Here is a 21,342-nt window from a genome sequence, read left to right as displayed (position 1 = left end):
GCGGTCCATCTCCGTGCCAATCATATGGCAATTTTCCGATGGGGATTGCCAATTGTAACACCCCAAATTTTCTTTAGATGGCGAGCGCGCTCCACCGTGGATTTTCATACAGCAAATGATACCCAAGTCTACACCCAAGGGTCAGATTTTGATAAAATGAATATTTTTTTGAAAACTTATCACCCCTTAAAAAAGTGGTTTCTGGACCGTTTTTCTAGTTTTTCTCGATTTTTATGTCAATTACACATTTATAAGAGCTGTATGAACATGCTTATGACGTTTTTTATTGACGTCGTTTTTTGGGTTGCTTTTGCTTGTGCACAAGGCATATGTTTTGTGCATTTTGAATATGATTTCATAGGAAAAAAAATGACTTTTTTTTCCATTTTTTTGCAAAATGACATGTCCAATGCTTTTTTTGTAAATTATGAAAGTATTGAATGTGCCAAATCACAGCAAATATTCAATAGATGGCTAGAGCTCTCCGCAGTGAATTTTCATATTGCAAATGTAACACAATTCAAGACCCAAGAGTCAAATTTTTTCGATTTTTATATCAATTACACATGTATAAGAGCTGTATGGACATACTTTTGACATATTTTATTGACATAATTTGTTGGGTTGTTTTTGCTGGTGCATAAGGCATATGTTTGTGCATTTGGAATATGATTTCATAGGAAGTTAAAAGTGACATATTTGCTTGTGCATAAGGCATATGTTTTGTGCATTTGGAATACGATTTCATAGGAAGTCAAAAGGGACATATTTTGTTCTTTTTTTGCCAAATGCCATTAGAAATGTGCAAATGAAATGTCCAATTCTTTTTTTGTCAATTATACATGTATGAAAGTATTGAATGTGCCAAATCAGGATGTTTGTCCGTTTGCCATGTACGATCATAGGAAGTCGGTTTCCAAACCCAAAAGTCAGTGAACCATGGTCCAAATGGCATTTATACTGCCCAAATGATATATAGCCCTATGTTAAGCCATGAATCAATGCAGATGGTCTACTTGTCCTGTATGATGAGGGAGAAGTGGGACTCTGTTGCTTTTAGCATTTTTTACGAATTTGACAGGCTCAGAATGCATAATTGACTGGCCCGATGATCTCGGGATGGCCGTGCAGTGACTGTGGTTCCTCTCCATCGCTCGGTGTGTTGATTTCATCATGTCAACTTTGGTGATATTTTTTGCTGTTGAATCATATTGCAAATGCACATTACATTTGCAATATTGCGCGTTACATTTGCAATATGATTCAATGGGCATTTAGCATCACCAATTTAGGCATGCTCAAAAATACTGCAGAAATGCATAATTGACTGTCCCGATGAACTAGGGATGGCCGTGCAGTGACTGTGGTTCCTCTCCATTGCTCGTTGTGTTGATTTCATCATGTTAACTTTGGTGATATTTTTTGCTGTTGAATCATATTGCAAATGCACATTACGTTTGCAATATTGCGCGTTACGTTTGCAATATGATTCAATGGGCATTTAGCGTCACGAATTTAGGCATACTCAAAAATACTGGAGAAATGCATAATTGACTGTCCCGATGAACTGGGGATGGCCGTGCAGTGACTGTGGTTCCTCTCCATCGCTCGTCACCCAGCAGTCAGCGTCCATCAGTCAATTAGATGTCATTCTGACACCAAACTGATTCCATCTGACACCAAATCCACTTTTTCCAACTCGTATAGAAGCCAACTATAACGTATGTCAGAGCAGGCCCATAATTCACAGCGCCTTCAGTTTTAACCATAAAAAAAACATAAAACACATAGTTACGGTCTAGCTGCGGGTCCAGCTCTGACATTATGTGTAGGCCTATGTGAGGCGACCCCGAATCCCAAGTTTCGGCTCGATAGGTCATTCGGTGCCCGAGCAATGGCCTTAATTGGTGCTGAAAATCCACTTTTTCAGGGCGTTTCTACGGGGTCCCTGAATGAGATATCGGACAGAGACATTGGGGTTCGTCTCTATGGGCCGAGGCGGTTTCAATGCACCTACTCTTGCGACTCTGGGACATTTCTACATGTCGCCATCTCCGTGATATTCAAAATGAATTGAACATATTGCAAATGCACGAGGCTGTTTCTCGGTCTGAGAACCTTCTAGAGCCACATAATTAACCGTGCCCTATCGACTTAAGGTCTAGAACAGGTTTCTAAAATTTCGGAGCTCTAGGTCTGACGGTTCTTGAATAGTTTGAACGAAAGTAACTATTGAAGGCGGTATAAGCCTCTAAGCCCCACACTATGTCCCTATGGCCAAGCTGTGTGTGTTTGGTTTAGTTTTTTTGTAAAAAGAATAGACATACGTTGTCTTTGGGGTAGGCATAAACAGAATCCTGAATATGAAGCCTCTACCTTAAGAATTGACTGAATGACAAATGGTTGAGTTGCGTGATTTTCACTATCTGCAGGATGCTTAAATGACAATAGCTCTAGGGTGATTTTAACAACTTCAGGTTGCTCCAGGAAACTTAGAATCTACACAGGTAGACCTCACAGTAGCCTGATGGATTGTTATAGAAGACAGGTTCATAAGGCATTCAGAACCCACATAGGCTTCAGGTTGAATTTAGGAGAATAGTCAATGTATTCCTATGGGGAGAGAAGTCATTGCACACTTGTTGATCAAAACACCTTCTTTTCACTGTGAAGGGTTAATGCCACAGGGTCAAGGTTAGGCTAGCACAGATCGGGAGGACCTCAGGAACGCTCCTGAGGTTGAATTGTGCTTCTAACCCTAACAGTTCTCTCACTGTCACCCAAAAGGACTTGACATATTGGTGCAGGCATCATTTTGGGCCTAGTTTTCTCACGGTCGCTGCGCTCAGACCGAGCTAGCTACGGTCAAGTGGGGCATCTCATTGAACTCGGCACAGCCTAGAGATAATGGTAATGCCATTGCAGGCTCTTTGTGTCTTTAAGCACCGCACTGTGTCACTCCGTACTTGCTGTGTGTGTGTGTGAGAGAGCTTTTCTTTGACATCTGATGGGATAAATTACTGATTTACAGTTCATGAGGGTTGCCTAGTCACACATATGAAGTTGTGGAAGATCTGACCTTTTTAACCCTTCAAAACAGCCCCTATGACACCATTTTAAGGCACTTCTGGTTGACACAGGAATCTGAACGTTAGGCTCTTATAGAATATTGAGTTCTAAGTCTTTATGTTAAAACCTGTTGAGGCCAGGGGGCAGGATCTTATCCCGGTATTGGGATTCATTGTCATGTGACCATGGCGGGGAATTCAAAACTGCAAGAGTAATCATTTCAAATAATCAAATAATCAACTATTTTCCTCCATTTGAAAGATATATCTCCTAAATCTAACCACGCTGTCCGATTTTCAGAGGCTTTACGGAGAATGCATAAAGTTAGGTTATGTGAGGAGAGTACATTGACAATAGCTGCGTGTAATGTTTAGCCAATTCAAAGAAGGGCATCAACAGACAGAAAACTAGCTAGAATTATGCACTTACCTTTGACAATCTGCATCAGATGACACTCATAGGACATTATGTTATACAATACATGCATTTTTAGTTCCATCAAGTTCATATTTATATCCAAAAACAGCATTTACAGTCGCGGTGAAATTCAGAATTTTTTTCGGCTCGAATGCTCCCAGTGAATCTAGCATTACAAATCACGGAATTACTATTCGAAAACATTGGTAAATTATAATATTGTCATTCAAAGAATAATATATTATCATCTCGTAATTGCTACCGAATGGCCAGATCTCAAAATAACTTTACTGGGAAATCACATTTTGCAATAAACTTGGTACTATGCTAACAACAATAAGCTATAAACTAAGCTAAGCTAAGCTATACCGTTAGCATTAGCATCATCTAATATCGATAATAACATTCTAAATATCCCCTTACCTTTGATTATCTCCATCAGAAGGCGCTGCCAGAGATCCCAGGTCCAGAACAAATGTGGTTTCTTTTGACAAAGTTCATAATTTATGTCCAAATAGTTAGCGTTCAGTAGGCTCCCACAAAATGAGGTGGGCAGTGTAAAGTCACGCCGAAAAGCTAAAGAAAACCTAGTAAATAATCTATTTACGTTTCTTCAAACATGTCAAACGTTGTTTAGCATTAATCTTTTGGTCCATTTTTAACGTTAAACATCAGTAATATTTTCACACAACCTATCAAGTGTCTAGAATAAACGATTATGACAAAGACACTCTTCTCAGATTTATGCGCAGGCGCAAAAAATGAAGTGATGACGTGTCAACTTGTAAGCATTCTAATTCGGACTGTATTCATCACAGATGCTTCAAACAACTTTCTAAAGATCGTTGACATCTAGTGGAAGCCTTAGGAGTTGCGAACTGAATCCTTTCTCACTGTGGTATCTATAAATCAATGACACTAAATAGTACAGTCACAAAATTCTCATTTTTTTTATCTATTTTTCACAGGTTTTTGCCTGCAATATGAGTTTTGTTATACTTACAGACACCATTCAAACTGTTTTAGAAAATTCAGAGTGTTTTCTATCCAAATCTGGTAATAATATGCATATCCTAGCTTCTGAGTTGGTGTAGGAGGCAGTTAAAAATGGGCACATATTTTTTTCAAAATTCTCAATACTGCCCCCGTGGCCCGTAGAGGTTAAGAACTGACTTATTTACAGAGGGTTGAACAAGTGTGTGTTGTTTCAGAAAATCACAGAAAATCACAGAAATCTCACAGAGCTCCGAAACCCGCCTTAACGGACTCATCTGAACACACTGCAACTGGATATGTAACTTTTTGAGGAAAAGAAACTCCTATTGTTTAATATCACCAATGTGCCATTGTACAATTTCTCTGAAATGAACATTGGTAAATGCATGGTTCCGTTTCTCCTGACACCGTAGGCTCATGTAGTTTGATGTGAAGCGGTCAAATCAGCACTCTATTTTCCTGTTTGACTTTCAATCCCAGAAAAATAGCCTTAACTCGAAAAGGGTCGAGGCCTCAACTCCATCCTGTTTGGGGCCAACTGCCCATTATGCCAAACCCACGCTGACCGAGTTTCGTCTTAGAATTGTTTTCCGTTTAGGAGAAAAAGCCACGTCGTGATCGGTGATATACGTTACGTTTGCAATATGATTCCGTTCACCCTCCCGTGGAATAATCCGGGACTGCAAAGAAATTACCAAAATCTGAAAATGTAATTAAACGGAAACAGAAGGTTCGAGAGACTCCGTTCGATGACTTCCTGGAAGATCCGGCCCCTGTGAGCGGCCTGACGCCATTCGCGGATTTATCGGACGTAGTCGGACGTCTAGTAAGGGAGCGTACATTTGCAATATGGACTTTCTGAATAACCATACGGCTTGCGCACGTGAGTTCCCTTCATGTATGTAACGAGCTGCGATTAGGAGCACACTCTTACAGGGAGTGCTCCTAATCTCAGTTTGTTACCTGTATAAAAGACTCCTGTCCACAGAAGCAATCAATCAATCAGATTCCAAACTCTCCACCATGGCCAAGACCAAAGAGCTCTCCAAGGATGTCAGGGACACGATTGTAGACCTACACAAGGCTGGAATGGTCTACAAGACCATCGCCAAGCAGCTTGGTGAGAAGGTGACAACAGTTGGTGTGATTATTCGCAAATGGAAGAAACACAAATTAACTGTCAATCTCCCTCGGCCTGGGGCTCCATGCAAGATCTCACCTCGTGGAGTTGCAATGATCATGAGAACGGTGAGGAATCAGCCCAGAACTAGACGGGAGGATATTGTCAATGATCTCAAGGCAGCTGGGACCATAGTCACCAAGAAAACAATTGGTAACATACTACGCGGTGAACAACTGAAATCCTGCAGCGCCCGCAAGGTCCCCCTGCTCAAGAAAGCACATATACATGCCCATCTAAAGTTTGCCAATGAACATCTGAATGATGCGTTGTGTTGTGTGTTGTGGTCAGATAAGACCAAAATGGAGCTCTTTGGCATCAACTCAACTCGCCGTGTTTGGAGGAAGAGGAATGCTGCCTATGACCCCAAGAACACCATCAACACCACCGTCAAACATGGAGGTGGAAACATTATGCTTTGGGGGTGTTTTTCTGCTAAGGGGACAGGACAACTTCCCCGCATCAAAGGGACGATGGACAGGGCCATGTACCGTCAAATCTTGGGTGAAAACCTCCTTCCCTCAGCCAGGGCATTGAAAATGGGTCGTGGATGGGTATTCCAGCATGACAATGACCCAAAACACACAGCCAAGGCAACAAAGGAGTGGCTCAAGAAGAAACACATTAAGGTCCTGGAGTGGCCTAGCCAGTCTCCAGACCTTAATCCCATAGAAAATCTGTGGAGGGAGCTGAAGGTTCGAGTTGCCAAACGTCAGCCTCGAAACCTTAATGACTTGGAGAAGATCTGCAAAGAGGAGTGGGACAAAATCCCTCCTGAGATGTGTGCAAACCTGGTGGCCAACTACAAGAAACATCTGACCTCTGTGATTGCCAACAAGGGTTTTGCCACAAAGTACTAAGTCATGTTTTGCAGAGGGGTCAAATTCTTATTTCCCTCATTAAAATGCAAATCATTTTATAACATTTTTGACATGCATTTTTCTGGATTTTTTGGTTGTTATTCTGTCTCTCACTTTTCAAATAAACCTACCATTAAAATTATAGACTGATCATTTCTTTGTCAGTGGGCAAACGTACAAAATCAGCAGGGGATCAAATACTTTTTTCCCTCACTGTACCTTAGGCCCAGTTTTTCAGAAGTGATCTATTTCTGTTATCGGATAGGATTAAATTAATGATTTGTCCATTCTATTTCTATGCATTTAATCCTATCCAATAGGCTATGCGAAATCCAGATAGATAACTTTAGATAAAAGGGCCCTGAGGATCTTCATGCACCATTGACCTCAGTGAGAAGGAGAAGAAGAAAAAGAAGAATGTAAAGTCAAGGGCCTATACCGGCCAATGGGGAAATAGGGCTAGCACAGGCTCTATATCAGCATAAGTTTCAAAACTTGGTTTGGCCTTTTGGCATTTTCAGTAACAGTGGCGATTTTAACATGAAAATATTGGTGCGGCAAACTCAACAAAGCTGATGACATGCAACAAAACCAGTTCAACTGGCTACACATTGAATGCACTAATAACCAATCCCAAAAATGAGTTTTGAGCCACACACACAAACGTTATATAATTTGGGTTATCAGTTTATGGCTACTGTACTTCCCATATCTTTAGCTCTTATTGCATGGAAGACCACAGTAGTCGAGCATACTTTTAGAGTAAACTAGCTAGCTAGTAATCGGTCTGCAATATTGCGATATTGCCTGCCTGTCTGTTAAAAAGGGGCCTGTTAACAATATGCAACTTTTAAAACATTATTCTCTCGCATACATCAAATATAACTAACCCTTCTTCTACATGTGGTTCCATGGGTATTACAGTCAGCCATCAAACATCAACAATAAGACAGGTAGCCTATGCACCTCCTTTTGCATTCAAAATGCCAGGCTATTCACTGCAGTTTACAGCCTTAGGCTAGAATTTTGTACTCACTTGAAAACAATAATAGCATTCTTCATTAAATTGTGTTGTTGTAGCATTGGTAGGATACATTTCTTGTCCCTAAAAAACCCAGAAACAATAGGATAGCTGTTCAAGCTGGTACCGGGGGACTGGGGGGAGCACACTCAGTGTAGGCTACCTATGATTTCGTTGTCTGATTAAACTATTTTTTCCTTTCATTGTGTAAATTGAGTTGATATATTCACTGCAGTATTAAGCCTAACATTGAGTTTATGAATTATGGGCTAATATGCACACGCTTCGAACTTAGGCTATAGGCTACATCTCGAGCCTGTCTGTCTTTGTTCGGTTGCAAAATTATGCACCAGGCCTCTCTGCTGCCACAGTTATTCTCCTTAAATATTGTAGTCTCAGGAAAAGCCAGACTACAAAAGCTTGTTGGACACTTATACTGAACAAAAATAATATGTAAAGTGTTTGTCCCATGTTTCATGAGCTGAAATTAAAGATCCCAGAAATGTTCCATATGCACAAAAAGCTAATTTCTCTCAAATGTTGTGCACACATTTGTTTACATCCCTGTTAGTGAGCATTTCTCCTTTCCCAAGATAACTCATCCACCTGACAGGTGCGGCATATCAAGAAGCTGATTAAACAGCATGATCATTACACAGGTGCACCTTGTGTTGGGGACAATAAAAGTCCATTAAAATGTGCAGTTTTCACAATGCCACAGATGTCTCAAGTTTAGGGAACATGCAATCGTCATGCTGTCTGCATGAATCTAATCTCTCTACCATAAGCCGCCTCCAAAGTTGTTTTAGAGAATTTGGCAATAAGTCCTACTGGCCTTACAACCGCAGACTACCTTTGAACATGCTAGCCCTTGACTTGGGCTGTGGTGGTCATTACATTTTCTCAGCAAGTGTTTGTCAAGTGGTCTCACGTTAATTTACCGTTAATGAACATAAAAACATTTCGCATCTCATGGCTTCCACGCATAGCCTACAAGCCACTGATGCAGACCTTCTGAACTTTTACATTTTATAAAGTCTAATAAATCCATGTAATATAGCTTACACCATCACAATAAATACATTATTTATTTTAGGCATGTCTAATGAAACCTGATATGAAGAAAATGTAGTCTATTTCAGAAGAACGGAATAGCACCCTTATGTTAGGTCCTGATCTCACTATGCCATATAGCTGTGGTCTACATTAGCAGAAAAGATTTGCTTAGGATTCCGTGGCAGTATTTTATATTATTTTATAGTATGAAGAATACAATTGAACAGCTTAATAAAATAGAAAGGATATTGTCTCCAAACGATTTGAGGGAGTGCGCACATGCAACTATTCTGTGTTGAGCGGTTAACAAAAGAAACAGGCCGTTCTATATGCTTAGAGTAATTTATGTAACTTAAGTTGCGATAAAAATGTTGGGTTATATGTTTCGCACTTCAGTCGCTCATTCAACATTTGATACATCGAATTTCCGGGTTGTATGGCCGTAATGTCCCCCCAAAAATCCACGTCTTTTGCGGCCGTTGTGCCCTTGGGCTGAATATAATATTATAATCCCCTTCTCCCGGCTGCATGCCGAAGCACCTGTCACTCACATGGCTTTCCATCACATGATCGAGTCTTTCATCCTGGAATCGAGCCAGGGTCTGTAGTGACACCTCTAGCACCGAGATGCAGTGTCTTAGACTGATGCACCACTTGGGAGCCCAAATGACCATCAGCAGCATCAGAGCTTGGAGAAGCCTAATTACCATGACTAAACGATCACATGGAATTTGACTGCCGTCATAGATCATGACCACTGGCGGTAATACAGTTAACTAAACAGCCCTACTCAGGACCTCCACATCCGGCTTTTTTTTACCTGCGGGATCTTTTGAGAAAAGCCACCTGGACAGCTGATGAAACTGTGGGTTTGCACAACAGAAGCATTTCTGCACAAACTCCCAGAAGCCGTGTTAGGGAAGCACATCTGCATGCTTGTCATCCTTACCAGAGTTTGACCTGACTGCAGTTCGGCTTCGTAACCGACTTCAGTGGGCTCACCTTCGATGGCCACTGGCACGCCGGAGAAGTGTGCTCTTTATGGATGAATCCCAGTTTCAACTGTACCGGGCAGATGGCAGACAGCATGTATGGCGTTGTGTGGGCGAGTGGTTTGCTGATGTCAACGTTGTGAACAGAGTGCCCCATGGTGGCGGTTGGGTCATGGTATGGGCAGGTATAAGCTACGGACCACAAACACAATTGCATTTTATCAATGTCAATTTGAATACACAGAGATACCGTGACTAGATCCAGAGGCCCATTGTTGTGCCATTCATCCACCGCCATCACCTCATGTTCCAGCATGATAATGCACTGCCCCTTGTCGTAAGGATTTGTAGACAATTTCTGGAAGCTGAAAATGTCCCAGTACTCTCCAATATCCAGCAACTTTTAACAGCCATTCAGCAGCCTGATAAACTATGTGAAGGTGATGTGTCGCACTGCATGAGGCAAATGGTGGAAACACTAGATACTTACTGGTTTTCTGATCCACGCCCTACCTTTTAAGTTGTCTGGGACCAACAGATACATGTGTATTTCCAGTCATGTGAAATCCATATATTAGGACCTAATGAATTTATTTCAAATCTTTGAAATTGTTGTGTGTTGCATTTATATTTTTGTTCAGTATACATCACAGAAGACTAAAATATAACAAAACCGTTTGACATAATAATTTTCAACAGGTAAAAAACATTTTTATTAATTCTGAAATTCTGAAACATTAACATTCCACCCATGAGGCCACAAGTGATCGATTTGGTAATTTGAGGTCAGGAAAGGGTTTTTAATCAGCAGTGTGCAGTGGGATGCGTTGATCAGTCGATTGACTGGTGCAGGACTGCAGAACGATAAACTTTCCTTTAGTGTGGATGCTCAAAACATTTTGTAGTTATGTAGCCTATAGTTTATCATTATACACTGCTCAAAAAATAAAGGGAACACTAAAATAACACATCCTAGATCTGAATGAAAGAAATAATCTTATTAAATATTTTTTTCTTTACATAGTTGAATGTGCTGACAACAAAATCACACAAAATAATCAATGGAAATCCAATTTATCAACCCATGGAGGTCTGGATTTGGAGTCACACTCAAAATTAAAGTGGAAAACCACACTACAGGCTGATCCAACTTTGATGTAATGTCCTTAAAACAAGTCAAAATGAGGCTCAGTAGTGTGTGTGGCCTCCACGTGCCTGTATGACCTCCCTACAACGCCTGGGCATGCTCCTGATGAGGTGGCGGATGGTCTCCTGAGGGATCTCCTCCCAGACCTGGACTAAAGCATCCGCCAACTCCTGGACAGTCTGTGGTGCAACGTGGCGTTGGTGGATGGAGCGAGACATGATGTCCCAGATGTGCTCAATTGGATTCAGGTCTGGGGAACGGGCGGGCCAGTCCATAGCATCAATGCCTTCCTCTTGCCGGAACTGCTGACACACTCCAGCCACATGAGGTCTAGCATTGTCTTGCATTAGGAGGAACCCAGGGCCAACCGCACCAGCATATGGTCTCACAAGGGGTCTGAGGATCTCATCTTGGTACCTAATGGCAGTCAGGCTACCTCTGGCGAGCACATGGAGGGCTGTGCGGCCCCCCAAAGAAATGCCACCCCACACCATGACTGACCTACCGCCAAACCGGTCATGCTGAAGGATGTTGCAGGCAGCAGAATGTTCTCCACGGCGTCTCCAGACTCTGTCACGTCTGTCATGTGCTCAGTGTGAATCTGCTTTCATCTGTGAAGAGCACAGGACGCCAGTGGCGAATTTGCCAATCTTGGTGTTCTCTGGCAAATGCCAAACGTCCTGCACGGTGTTGGGCTGTAAGGACAACCCCCACCTGTGGACGTTGGGCCCTCATACCACCCTCATGGAGTCTGTTTCTGACCGTTTGAGCAGACACATGCACATTTGTGGCCTGCTGGAGGTCATTTTGCAGGGCTCTGGCAGTGCTCCTCCTGCTCCTCCTTGCACAAAGGCGGAGGTAGCGGTCCTGCTGCTGGGTTGTTGCCCTCCTACGGCCTCCTCCACATCTCCTGATGTACTGGCCTGTCTCCTGGTAGCGCCTCCATGCTCTGGACACTACGCTGACAGACACAGCAAATCTTCTTGCCACAGATCACATTGATGTGCCATCCTGGATGAGCTGCACTACCTGAGCCACTTGTGTGGGTTTTAGACTCCGTCTCATGCTACCACTAGAGTGAAAGCACCGCCAGCATTCAAAAGTGACCAAAACATCAGCCAGGAAGCATAGGAACTGAGAAGTGGTCTGTGGCCCCCACCTGCAGAACCACTCCTTTATTGGGGGTGTCTTGCTAATTGCCTATAATTTCCACCTGTTGTCTATTCCATTTGCACAACAGCATGTGAAATGTATTGTCAATCAGTGTTGCTTCCTAAGTGGACAGTTTGATTTCACAGAAGTGTGATTGACTTGGAGTTACATTGTGTTGTTTAAGTGTTCCCTTTATTTTTTTGAGCAGTATATTTATTGTTATGGTGGATGGTCCTTAACTCTGCCACAACACAACTAACGTAAGTCTAGCTATGTAACATTAGTGAACTTGTATTAAAGAAATATAAAATTACACTTACACTTGTTTACTTGAATTTTATACTCTATAAATTGACTCTTTCAAATCATTTACTCTGGCAAGTTCTGCCACCAGTGTACTGCAGTAGGGAAATAAAGCGGAAGTCGAATCCATCACTTCCGTTGTTTGGCTGTGCCTATAGCAACATTCAAAAATGAGGTGGATAGTATATTATAGCTAGCCTACTTAAAAACATGATCCACCACCAACCACTTGACTTGAATCGTCTTTTCCAGCATGCTTCATTTTAATGGATGGGCATTTTAAGTTTAGGTGGCTAATGAGCATCAATACGTTCTCTCTACATGTCCTTCATAACATTAAGTCCGAAAATTATTTGCTAGTGGATAGTTTAACTCGTCGACACGTTTCATCTAGCTAAGCTACCTAGCTTGAAGACGTGGTAACTGTGCGTGGTAAACCTAGTTATGAAGTTATCCCATCAGTCCAATCAAAGTTACCAGGCATAAGAGGTTGATCCGTGGCCAATGACAATCTCCCTTCTTGGGAGGCCACTTCTACCACAGATAGAACAATGAGCCAGATATTTTACCGGATGTATAAATGTGAAGCATCCGGTTAGTGTTTCAACTCACTACCAAATATGGTGATGAGAGGAAGCCTAGTTGCCAGCAGTGAAGATGGATTTCTGCTAATTTTCTCATCGACGAAACATTTGTTCGCTTACAGTTTTTGTTTCCAAAACTATAATCTGTAACAAAGCAGTGTGGACTGTATTTGCCAAAGTTTCCAAAAATTACGTTGTTTAGAAGGCGTGCAAGTGGCAAATTGAATTATTGTACACATGCACTTCAGAATTGTATTAGTCACATGCGCCGTATACAACTGGTGTAGACCTTACAGTGAAATATTTACTTACAAGCCCCTAACCAACAATGCAGTTTAAAAAATATGAATAAGAAATAAAAGTAACAAGTAGTTAAGAGCAGCAGTAAAATAACACAGAGCCAATGTGCGGGGTAGGGGGGTTAATGCAAATAGTCTGGGTAGCCATTTGATTGGATGTTCAGGAGTCTTATGGCTTGGGGGTAGAAGCTGTTTAGAGGCCTCTTGGACCTAGACTTGGCGTTCCGGTACCACTTGCCGTGCAGTAGCAGAGAGAACAGTATCACTAGGGTGGCTGGAGTTTGACAATGTTTAAGGCCTTCCTCTGACACCACTTGGTATAGAGGTCCTGGATGGCAGGAAGCTTGGCCCCAGTGATGTACTGGGCTGTACACACTACCCTCTCTAGTTCCTTTGCGGTCGGAGGCCAAACAGTTGCCATACCAGGCATTGATGCAATCAGTCAGGATTCTCTCGATGGTGCAGCTGTTGAACCTTTTGAGGATCTGAGGACCCATGCCAAAATGTTTCAGTCTCCTGAGGGGGAATAGGTTTTGTCGTGCCCTCTTCACGACTGTCTTAGTGTGTTTGGACCATGTTAGTTTGTTGGTGATGTGGACAACAAGGAACTTGAAGCGCTCAACCCACTCCACTACAGCCCCGTCGATGAGAATGGGGGGCGTGCTCGGTCCGCCTTTTCCTGTAGTCCACAATCAACTCCTTTGTCCTGAACACGTTGAAGGAGAGGTTGTTGTCTTGGCACCACACGGAAATGAAAATAAATGCTAGAACGCATCAATAGAATCTCACTAGCTCATGCTTGGCTCTGCCCACCTCTTTGCTTGTTCTACCCACTATAATTAATTTGCTCCCCTTAGAAACGACAAGCTCTGGTCTCTGTTTGCTTCTACTGTAAATCAATGGAGCACTGAAGATGGGCTTTTGATGGCGACGTAGTCTCACTATGAGTGACAGTACCCTGAGCCAAACACGCAAAACCAGAGAAGATTAATGAATGCCTACAATAATTTCTTTGTCTGCCTCTCCACCACAGAAAGCAGAGGCTGAAACAGCTGCATTTTGGAGCTACCTTACTCAACGGAAATGTACCAAAACAATGGGAATGCAACCACATATGATATATTAAATCAAGCATTTAAAATAGATACAATTTAATTGTTTGCTAACTGATATTTCATGTCACAACAATATATCATAACAGAATTGCAGGCAAATCTCTTGGAGATTTTTGGGGGGTTCCCGTGACTCATCGCTACTATTCACTGACACTTTTGATTACAGCCATGACACTACACTGTTATTGTAATGATGCTTTTATTTTAAGAAGACTAAATACTGTATGCCATTTCATTATCCTTTAATGCAGTTGGGACCTGTTACAACACATTCATGAAATACTTAGCCATAACGCATTTATTACACAGCTATGTAGTCAAAGTAAATGACCAAATAATGCATGTAACAGAATAATACATGCCACTTCATCATTGTCTCGTATTCTGTCACGCACTCAAGGTTCAGTTTCTTCAAATTGTCTTTACCCTGCTGTCTTAAACCTGGGAAAGGCAGATTCACATTTTCTTGTCTTTATGATACAGGGAAGACATGCATGCCTGTGTGTAGAGGCAGTTCATCTTTCAATAATATTGACGTTGCAGCTTACAGGTGTCATGATCTCTTTATTCCAAAGTTGAATTACTTAGTAAAAATCAACAACGAAGATATAGGCTACTGTATGTACATAGCATGAATGGATTATGCAATTTACCGTCTTCCTTTTGCAAGTGACTGCATTACCTTTTCTATTTACTGAGAATTAATGGTGGCCTTAGACACAATGGTATTACCAAAACAGTAGCCTATATGGACAAATTAATTGACAAATGATAAAGACAAATTATTCTTAGTAGTGCATTTACAGATTTATTTTGAACATACAAATCTATGACACACCGAAAAATAAATTACATGTGTTTCACATTGATGTTGCATACATACGAAGGGCATCAGAATCACATAGTAATCAGGCTCTCCCTGTGCTTGCCTGAAATGACTTTTTGGTCCTGTAAACCTCTGAAGAATGTCCCTGTGAAAATGCCTTAGTTCAACAGTCATACACCATTAGAACCCAAAATATAAGCTTGTTTTTTTACACCAACGTTTGTAAACAAAGTAAAACACTGTATAGCATCAAAACATTGTTAACTATAATTTTGATATCATGATGGTTAGTCCTTGCGTACATAGCTCCGTCTATGAAGTTGAGAGTGGGTACATTTCTCCAGGCCCATTCCTCAGAGGTGGAGTGGCCACTTATTGTTTCAATTAATGATTCAAGCTTATCAATATTTTCCTTCCCTTTGCTAATACAGAGCCACTGGCTCTGAGCCAGCAGATATCGTACATGGCTTTTAGTTTAAATGTTTAAATGCAATATAAAGAACTTTATTTGGCACTTATATTCCACATTTGCTCCCCTGTGAAAAATATACAAACTCTGCCTATAAAAACCTGCATGGTCCCAAATATTATTGAACAGTATTTCCAGGGTTCTTTCCTGTATTTCAGAGGTCCGGGTTCCCAATTTCCAGAATCATCCTCTTCTCCCAACATTCCCAGGTGTGGCTGCTGTCAGCTGATGAGTATGATGTCATCATTGCTTGGAGCCCTGAAACAGAACTATCCAGTCATAATCCCAAACAAAAAAAATTGACGGTCATTCCAGCAAATCTTTTACTAGCTTCAATCACCATTAGGGAAAACCACATTCATTTTACATGTGAACACGTAAAGTAGGCTACCCTTACATGTACAATGTTTTATAATTATCGACTTTGTCTCATTGAACAGAGGACAAGCAGTGTTTCCCTTACCAAAAATGCTTGACATGAGGGGAGCTCGAACCCATGGTTAATGAGCACTGTCATTTGAGGCAACTGCTTTAGCTAAGTTTGCCAACTGGAAAAAATTATGTTGATGGTACATCATGACAGCTATATGACAAGTCCATATGGCTCTTCAGCTTTTTTTTTTACAATGTACAATAAAGTTGTTGCATTGACCTCTTTTCTGTAAAAGCACATGGATGTGTGCAAAACAGATGAGTAAAAGTGTAGGATTTTGACATATGAGAAAGCGTGCCTTTTGAATTGTGTCTAACATTAGTAGCCTAGTCAAGGATGCATCATCATCATCATCATCATCATCATCATCATCATCATGCAATTTTGGCACTCTATACTTGAGACAGACCAAGAGGAACAAAAGGAAACCTTGAATTTTCAGGTTAAATATCCCTCTGGTGTCCAAGGACCTATTTTAAGAAATGCCATTTGTTGGTGGATATAAAGTTTAAGATCTTTGATAAGCTGATGCAGAATTTGTTGTTACAGGAAATAATCATTGTCAGCTGGTGAGGTTAGCATAGGGCTAGCATGTGGCAGGTTATCGGATGGGACCAACTACAATGTAGGTCCAGGTTAAACTTAAACTTTTTCTAATGTTCACAAGTATGGACCCTAGGTTGCCTGGTAAAACTTAAAGATTTGTGTTTGCATTCCAAATGCCACGCTATTCCATTTGTAGTGCTATGTAGGGAATAGCGTGGCACTATGTAGGGAATAACGTGGCATTTGGATGTAGTCCCTGAAAGTTAGAATGTAGAACGTTTTGAAAAGGCTTATGTTTCTTGTTAATAGAATGTAAATGAAACACCGAAGTAGCTGCCATTCATTGGCAATGCCCAACAAGATGATTAGTTGTTGGCAAAGTTGTCCATTGGAGGATGAGCCCTCCTTATAAGTACATAAAGTTGGTCCCTTTACTGTTCCAAATCCCCAACTACAGTCTCCTTTCCTTTATCAACCAAAATAAATGTCCAAGGGATCAGGGTTAATCCATGTAAAGTACTGCAGTATACTATACATCAAATGACTCATGTAAACCTGGGTCATATTTAGGGTTGGGGAGTAACAGATTACATGTAATCAGTTAATATTTATTATTTTGTTTACCTTTAACTAGACAAGTCAGTGAAGAACGCATTTTTTTACAATGACGGCCTACACCGGCAAAAAACTGGATGACACTGTGCCAATTGTGCGCCGCCCAATGGGACTCCCAATCACAGCCAGTTGTGATAAAGTCGAATCGAACCAGGAAGTCTGTAGTGACGCCTCAAGCACGGAGATGCAGTGCCTTAGACCACTGTGCCACTTGGGAGCCCAAGAAAATGTAACTCGGGAGTTAAATGTAACCTGATTTGTTTTTTGTAATCACTTATGTTATCAGGACATATATTTGGGAAAACTAGATTACTTGAAAGAGTTTTGCAAAAAATATACATTATCACCTTTGAGAAAACAATGACATTCAATTCAGCATTGAAAAAAGTTAGCTCCACTTGAGCGGGTCTGACCACAAGTCAGAGACCACTGATGGAATCATAATACAGGCTCTGACCCCTGCTGGATGTGGCAGGGGCTACAGTTCATTACGGATTACAAAGGAAAACCCAACCGTGATCTGCCTGACAATGCCTCTCTACCAAACAAACTCAATTCATTTTATGCATGCTTTGAAAACATTGAGCCGGGTATGAGGGCCGTCACCAACCCAGAGGATTGGGTGATCTCGCTCTCCGAGGCCGATGAGAGAAGGGTCTTTAAATCAGGTCAACAACGGCAAGGCCACAGGCCCCGACGGTATTCCAGGGTGCGTTCCCGGTCTAATCCTCACATCTGTAATCATGAAGTGCTTTGAGAGGCTGCTTACTCCACACATTAACTCCACCATCCCAGCCACCTCCAATTGGCATTACACCAACAGATCCATAGACGACGCAATCTCAATTGCTCTCCACACTGCCCTCACCCACCTAGATAAGAGGAATACCTGTGAGAGAATGCTGTTCATTGACTACAGCTCAGCGTTCAACACCATTATCCCGTCCATGCTCGTCACCAAGCTTAGGACTCTGGGTCCTGGACTTTGACTGGCCGACCCCAGGTGGTGAGGGTAGGCAACATCACCTCCGCCATGCTGACCCTTAACACAGGGGCATGTGCGCTTCGTCACCGCCCATTCACCCATGACGCCAACACAAATCATCAAGTTGGCTGACGACACGGCGGTGGTAGGCCTGATCATCGGCGATGATGGGTCAGCCTACAGGGAGGTGGTCAGTGACCTGGCAGTATGGTGCCAGAGGAACAATCGCTCTCTTAAGGTCAGCAAGACCAATGTCGGGGACTATAGAAAACAGGGGTGGTGGGGAGAGGGGCAAGCTCGCCCCCATCCACATCGGCGGGGTGGTAGTGGAGTAGTTAGACAGCTTCAAGTTACTCAGTGTTCACTGAAGACTTAAAATGGTCCAAACACAGTCGTCAAGGAGGCGAGCTTGTGTGTCTTCCCCCTCAGGGAGGTTGAAGTTTGGCATGGGCCCTCCAATCCTCAAAGGATTGTACAGCTGTACCATTGAGAGGATATTGACTGGCTGAATCAATGCTTGGTATGGCAATAGCACCACCCTCGATCGCGTGGCGCTACAGAGGGTTGTGCGGACAGCCCAGTACATCCCTGGCACCAAGTGCCCTGCCATCCAGGACCTCTATATCAGGCGGTGTAAAAAGGCCCAGAAAAATTGTTAGACTCCAACCACCCAATCCATAGACTATTTTCTCTGCTGCTGCACGACTAGAGGTATCAGTGCATCAAGTCCGACACCAACAGGCTCTTTACAGCTTCTATCCCCAAGCAATATGACTGAAATACCTACATGGACTGAGTTAACTTTGTATCTTTGACCTTTTATTACAATCTTTGCACAGTCACTGGGCCCTACACTCACTCCATAATTTGCTGACTCACATTTATACTGACACCACACACCAGCTGCTACAATGTTTATCTTCTATCCTGTTGCCTGGTCCCCTTACTCCTACACATACAGTATCTACAATCACTCGAGTATCCCTGCACGTTGTAAATATGGTATTGGAACTGACTTAGATTAGCTGCCATAGATTAACATTAGAAGTGCCCGTCCAAGAAGGCTCAAGGTCATTGGCCACAGATAGTTAGTTATTTGTCATTTTATCTACCATAGCTTTGATTGGACTGATCATGTCAACATCATACTTTCAAAATCTTAGCTAGCAGTCATCATCATGAATCAAGTCATCAGTCTACTGGCAAATCCTTCTCAATTGAAGAGAAATAAGTAAAATGTATTAGTGCTTGTCGGCCATGAATATTACACAAGTTGTAAATTGCAAATTCAACAATGAGTGGTTTGGAAGGAATCAGTTGCCAACTGCAAGCTTTGCAAAGCAATCACTAGCCTGCTATTTCAGTAGAAAGGGTGTGGTCCAAGTCTAGGTTTAAGGGTCTTTGATGAGCTTAAAATTATAAAACATTCACTCGCAACACACCATGGGCCAGAAAAGGTTGAATACATTGGCCATGCTGTTCAAAACAACTAGAAACGCAGAAATCTCAGACTAGAGTAAATTCAAGACAACTGGAAAATAAGTTTTGAATGGTCATCCAACTCGGAATTCCAAGTCGGGAACATACAGGTCCAAAAATGTATTGAATGCTTCTGCATAAACTATGTAATAATACACCAGGGAGATATGTATACTGTAGCTAAGAAAGTAATACTAAGTGTATGTTGTGTAGTAAGCTGTTAGTAGCCCATGTGCCTCACCCAAATAAATTGGTCCCTTTCCCCTTCATAACTTAGTCTACTGTTCTGACTTAGTGGTGCACATCAAAAGCAAATACATTTTTTATTTGTTACATGCTCTGAATAAAAAAGAAGTAAACCTTATCATCAAACGCTTACTTAGAAGCACTTAACAAATAATACAGTTCATGTCACGTCCTGACCATATACTTAGGTATTTTTGTATTATATTTGGTCAGGACGTGGCAGAGTTATGTTTGGTTATGGTATAGTGGGGTTGTGAGTGTTGGTTTAGGTTCTAGGTTAGGTTTTCTATGTGTAGGTTGGGTGCTGGACTCTCAATTGAAGGCAGGTGTGTTGAGTTGCCTTTGATTGGGAGTCCCATATTAGTAGGGTGTGTTTGTGGGTATTTTGCACTGTGTTTCGTTTCACCTGTGAAACTGTCACCTTTCTCCTTTGCGTGTTTATTTTGTTTTGTCGTTTCCATCTATATAAATATGATGTGGAACAGTCAACCCGCTGCGTATTGGTCATCGAGTGATTTCGACATATCTTCCGATGAGGGAGAATACGAGGAACGTCACAGTTAAAAAAATAGAGTTAAGTATAAAAATAACATCGGTACCGAGTCAATGTGCGGGGGTACAGGTTAGTTGAGGTAATATGAACATTTGTACATGTAGGTCAGGGTAAAGTGGCTATGCATAGATAAACAGCGAGTACCAGCAGTGTAAAAACCAAAGGGAGGGGGGGTGGGTGTCAATGTAAATAGTCCAGGTGGGCATTTGATTAGCTGTTCCGGAGTGTTATGGCTTGGGGATAGAAGCTGTTAAGGAACCTTTTGAACCTGGACTTAGCGCTCCAGTACTGCTTGCCGTGCGGAAGCAGAGAGAACAGTCTACGACTTGGGTGGCGGGAGTCTTTGACAATTTTTAGGGCCTTCCTCTGACACCGCCTAGTATATACAGTGAGGGAAAAAAGTATTCGATCCCCTGCTGATTTTGCATTTTAATGAGGGAAATAAGTATATGACCCCCTCTCAATCAGAAAGATTTCTGGCTCCCAGGTGTCTTTTATACAGGTAACGAGCTGAGATTAGGAGTTTATTCATTTTATAACATTTTTGATGTGCATTTTTCTGGATTTTTTGGTTGTTATTCTGTCTCTCACTGTTCAAATAAACCTACCATTAAAATTATAGACTGATCATTTATTGTCAGTGGGCAAACATACAAAATCAGCAGGGGATCAAATGCTTTTTTTTACCCTCACTGTAGGTCCTGGATGGCAGGAAGCTTGGCCCCAGTGATGTACTGGGCCGTAAGCACTACCCTCTGCAGCGCCTTACGGTCGGAGCATGTAGCCTGTTTTAGAGAAACGTAATCAAATATTGTAAGAGCTTTCATTCTCTGCTCATGTCCCTTTTATTTATCCTATGGTTTTAACTTGGTGTACAGGGAGAGTACTGTAAGAACGGCCCATGTTCTTAATTCTGTTGCTGTACATTTCAAGTGCTGAACAAATAGTTGACTAAGTCTGTCCTAGCTCGCTCATTAATGTCTTAACCTCTCTAGTACA

The 21,342-nt window shown here is 41.8% G+C and overlaps 1 protein-coding gene across 3 annotated transcripts in view; it reads right to left on the bottom strand.

The window, feature by feature from the left end:
• Positions 1-14,418: 14,418 nt before the first annotated feature.
• The window catches only part of mcoln2 (mucolipin TRP cation channel 2), a 69,298-nt gene continuing 62,374 nt past the window's right edge, over positions 14,419-21,342 (bottom strand). For all 3 annotated transcript variants that reach the window (XM_029706263.1, XM_029706265.1, XM_029706264.1), the window contains one exon: positions 14,419-15,744. In XM_029706263.1, the coding sequence (XP_029562123.1) occupies positions 15,708-15,744 (37 nt within the window). In that variant the 3' untranslated portion in view covers positions 14,419-15,707. The remainder of the gene's footprint in view (positions 15,745-21,342) is intronic.

The sequence above is a fragment of the Salmo trutta genome, chromosome 22 (assembly GCF_901001165.1).
Source record: "Salmo trutta chromosome 22, fSalTru1.1, whole genome shotgun sequence".
Classification (NCBI taxonomy): Eukaryota; Metazoa; Chordata; class Actinopteri; order Salmoniformes; family Salmonidae; genus Salmo; species Salmo trutta.
Note: the sequence above shows the minus strand (reverse complement) of the source record. Positions and strands in the feature narration are given on the sequence as shown.